This window comes from Capsicum annuum, unplaced genomic scaffold (genome assembly GCF_002878395.1).
Source record: "Capsicum annuum cultivar UCD-10X-F1 unplaced genomic scaffold, UCD10Xv1.1 ctg10890, whole genome shotgun sequence".
Taxonomy (NCBI): domain Eukaryota; kingdom Viridiplantae; phylum Streptophyta; class Magnoliopsida; order Solanales; family Solanaceae; genus Capsicum; species Capsicum annuum.
The window spans coordinates 1-2,221 of NW_025815900.1; the positions used below are offsets into that span (position 1 = coordinate 1).

The following is a 2,221-nucleotide window of genomic DNA, read 5'->3' on the forward strand; positions in this document are numbered from 1 at the left end:
ATATCTCCAGAAAAGATTTTAAGTTCAATTCGTTTGTTTTTTCTCTCTACCCGGACCAACCCACCGACTCGGCTTCTTAGATTTAAGGTGATTTGTGTATCTACCCCAACGATACTGTTGTTCTGTACCATTATAGAAGAAGATCCGGGCAAGATATGCACCTATTCAGGAATGAAAAAAATCGATCTACTTTCATTTGGTATTTTGACCGAAATTCCTTGACTCCTCAATACTCAATCAAATCCTCTTTTCTGATGACTGAATGCGTTTCTATAGTCCCATATTTAATAATTCCCGAACTCTTTCTTCTGTATCGAGGATCATCGAAATAACCAAGAATACTATTTCAACGGAAAATACCATTTACAGGGATTTCAATCGAGATACCTGAATAGGGCATTAGTTGATTCTTGAGTTCTTGAATCGAATGTAGTGGAATGATGAATTTATTTCTTCGCCTTTTTGACAATAAATCATAATTCTCGTGGAGAATAGGCGAATATACGAGATTATACTGACCAGTACATAAGATTCGATTAAGGTCTGAATAATCAGGAATCCTATCTTCTTTTTTAACATAAAAATCCGAACTAAATAATTTTTGCCTCGCCTGATCATTGGTTACTGAGAGGTTAGAAGTATATCTTCGCTTGCCAGAAAGAGAATGCGCATTCATTTGATCCTGAATCTTGTGGATCGAAAGGTAGACTAGACTGGACCTGCACGGCCCTCCTAATAATATCCATAAATGACTTGTTTTTGGTAATAGATGAACATTACCGTATGTAAATTCGGGTGCATGATATACATCGGTACTCAAGTGCATTTCTCCATCTGAATCAGAATAAATATGTTTTCGAACCTTCTCTTTAAAATTCAAAGTGGATATTCCTGCGCGAATCTCAGCAATTACTTGTTCTGGTTCTACATATTGATCGTTTTGAACTAAAAGAAAACTTTTGGGTGGAATATTCACATTATGTAGAATATCTTCACTCTCAATAGTTACATACAAGTCTATAGAACATAGAAAGGTGGGATGCCCATGACGTGTACATGTCGGATGAACCAAATCCTCATTGAATTTTATTTTTCCATTAGATGGGACTCGCACATGTTCTGCAGTACCCCCCGTGAATACTCCTCCGGTATGAAAAGTTCTTAATGTTAATTGAGTACCCGGTTCTCCAATCGATTGACCTGCAATAATACCTACAGCTTCCCCCAACTCAACCAGGTCGCCATGAGTAGGACTCCAGCCATAACATAATCGACAAATCCAAGATGTACTCCTACAAGTAAAGGGAGTTCGAATAGAGATTGGTTGTTCCCGAAAGGTTATGAATCAATTTACAATTCCAATGCCAATGTCTTGATTTCTAGTGGCAATACATCGCGAACCCATATATATATCATCTGCTAATACACGGCCAATTAATGTTCCTTTCCGGCATCATCCCATTCTGAGGACTCACAGAAATACCCCGGGCGGTGCCACAATCCGTTCGATGGACAACAATGTGTTGAACTACTTCAACAAGTCTGCGAGTGAGATATCCAGCGTCTGATGTTCGTACAGCAGTATCCACAACTCCTTTACGAGCTCCGTAGCAAGAAATGATGTATTCTGTTAAAGAGAGTCCTTCGCGCAAATTGCTTTGAATAGGTAAATCAATCATTTGTCCTTGACGATCCGACATTAATCCTCTCATACCTACTAATTGATGTACCTGAGATGCATTTCCTCTAGCTCCCGAGAAAGACATTATATGAACTGGATTAAAAGGGTCAGTCATCCTAAAATTCGAATTCATTTCTTGTCGCAAATATTCACTTGTAGCATACCATATTTCAATGGATTGACGTAATTTTTCTACCGCGTGTACATTCCCATAATGATGGTGTTTTTCCAAAATCAAACTTTTTTGTTCAGCATCTTGAACGAGTCATCCCTTAGAAGGTATTGTTAAAAGGTCATCAATTCCTAATGAAATGGATGTAGCAGTAGCTTGTTGGAACCCCAAAGTTTTTACTTGATCCAGGATATGTGATGTATATGCCATTCCGAAGTGCTCTATTAATCTACTAATAAGTCGTTTCATGGCAGTTCCGTCTATCGCTTTATTGTGAAAGACCAGATTGGCCCGTTCTTCCATAAGTACCTCTATATTCCACTGAGTAGGATTCGACAATGGGTTTGAGTCGGTGATTGTAAAACTTC

General features: G+C 38.4%; 1 protein-coding gene across 1 annotated transcript; it reads right to left on the reverse strand.

Annotated features, from left to right (window-relative positions):
• Nucleotides 1-1,397: 1,397 nt before the first annotated feature.
• On the reverse strand, nt 1,398-1,954 carry LOC124890053 (DNA-directed RNA polymerase subunit beta''-like). Its single transcript, XM_047401938.1, has one exon. It carries the CDS (start codon nt 1,812-1,814, stop codon nt 1,413-1,415), a length of 402 nt encoding a protein of 133 aa, XP_047257894.1. The 5' UTR covers nt 1,815-1,954; the 3' UTR covers nt 1,398-1,412.
• Nucleotides 1,955-2,221: the final 267 nt, after the last annotated feature.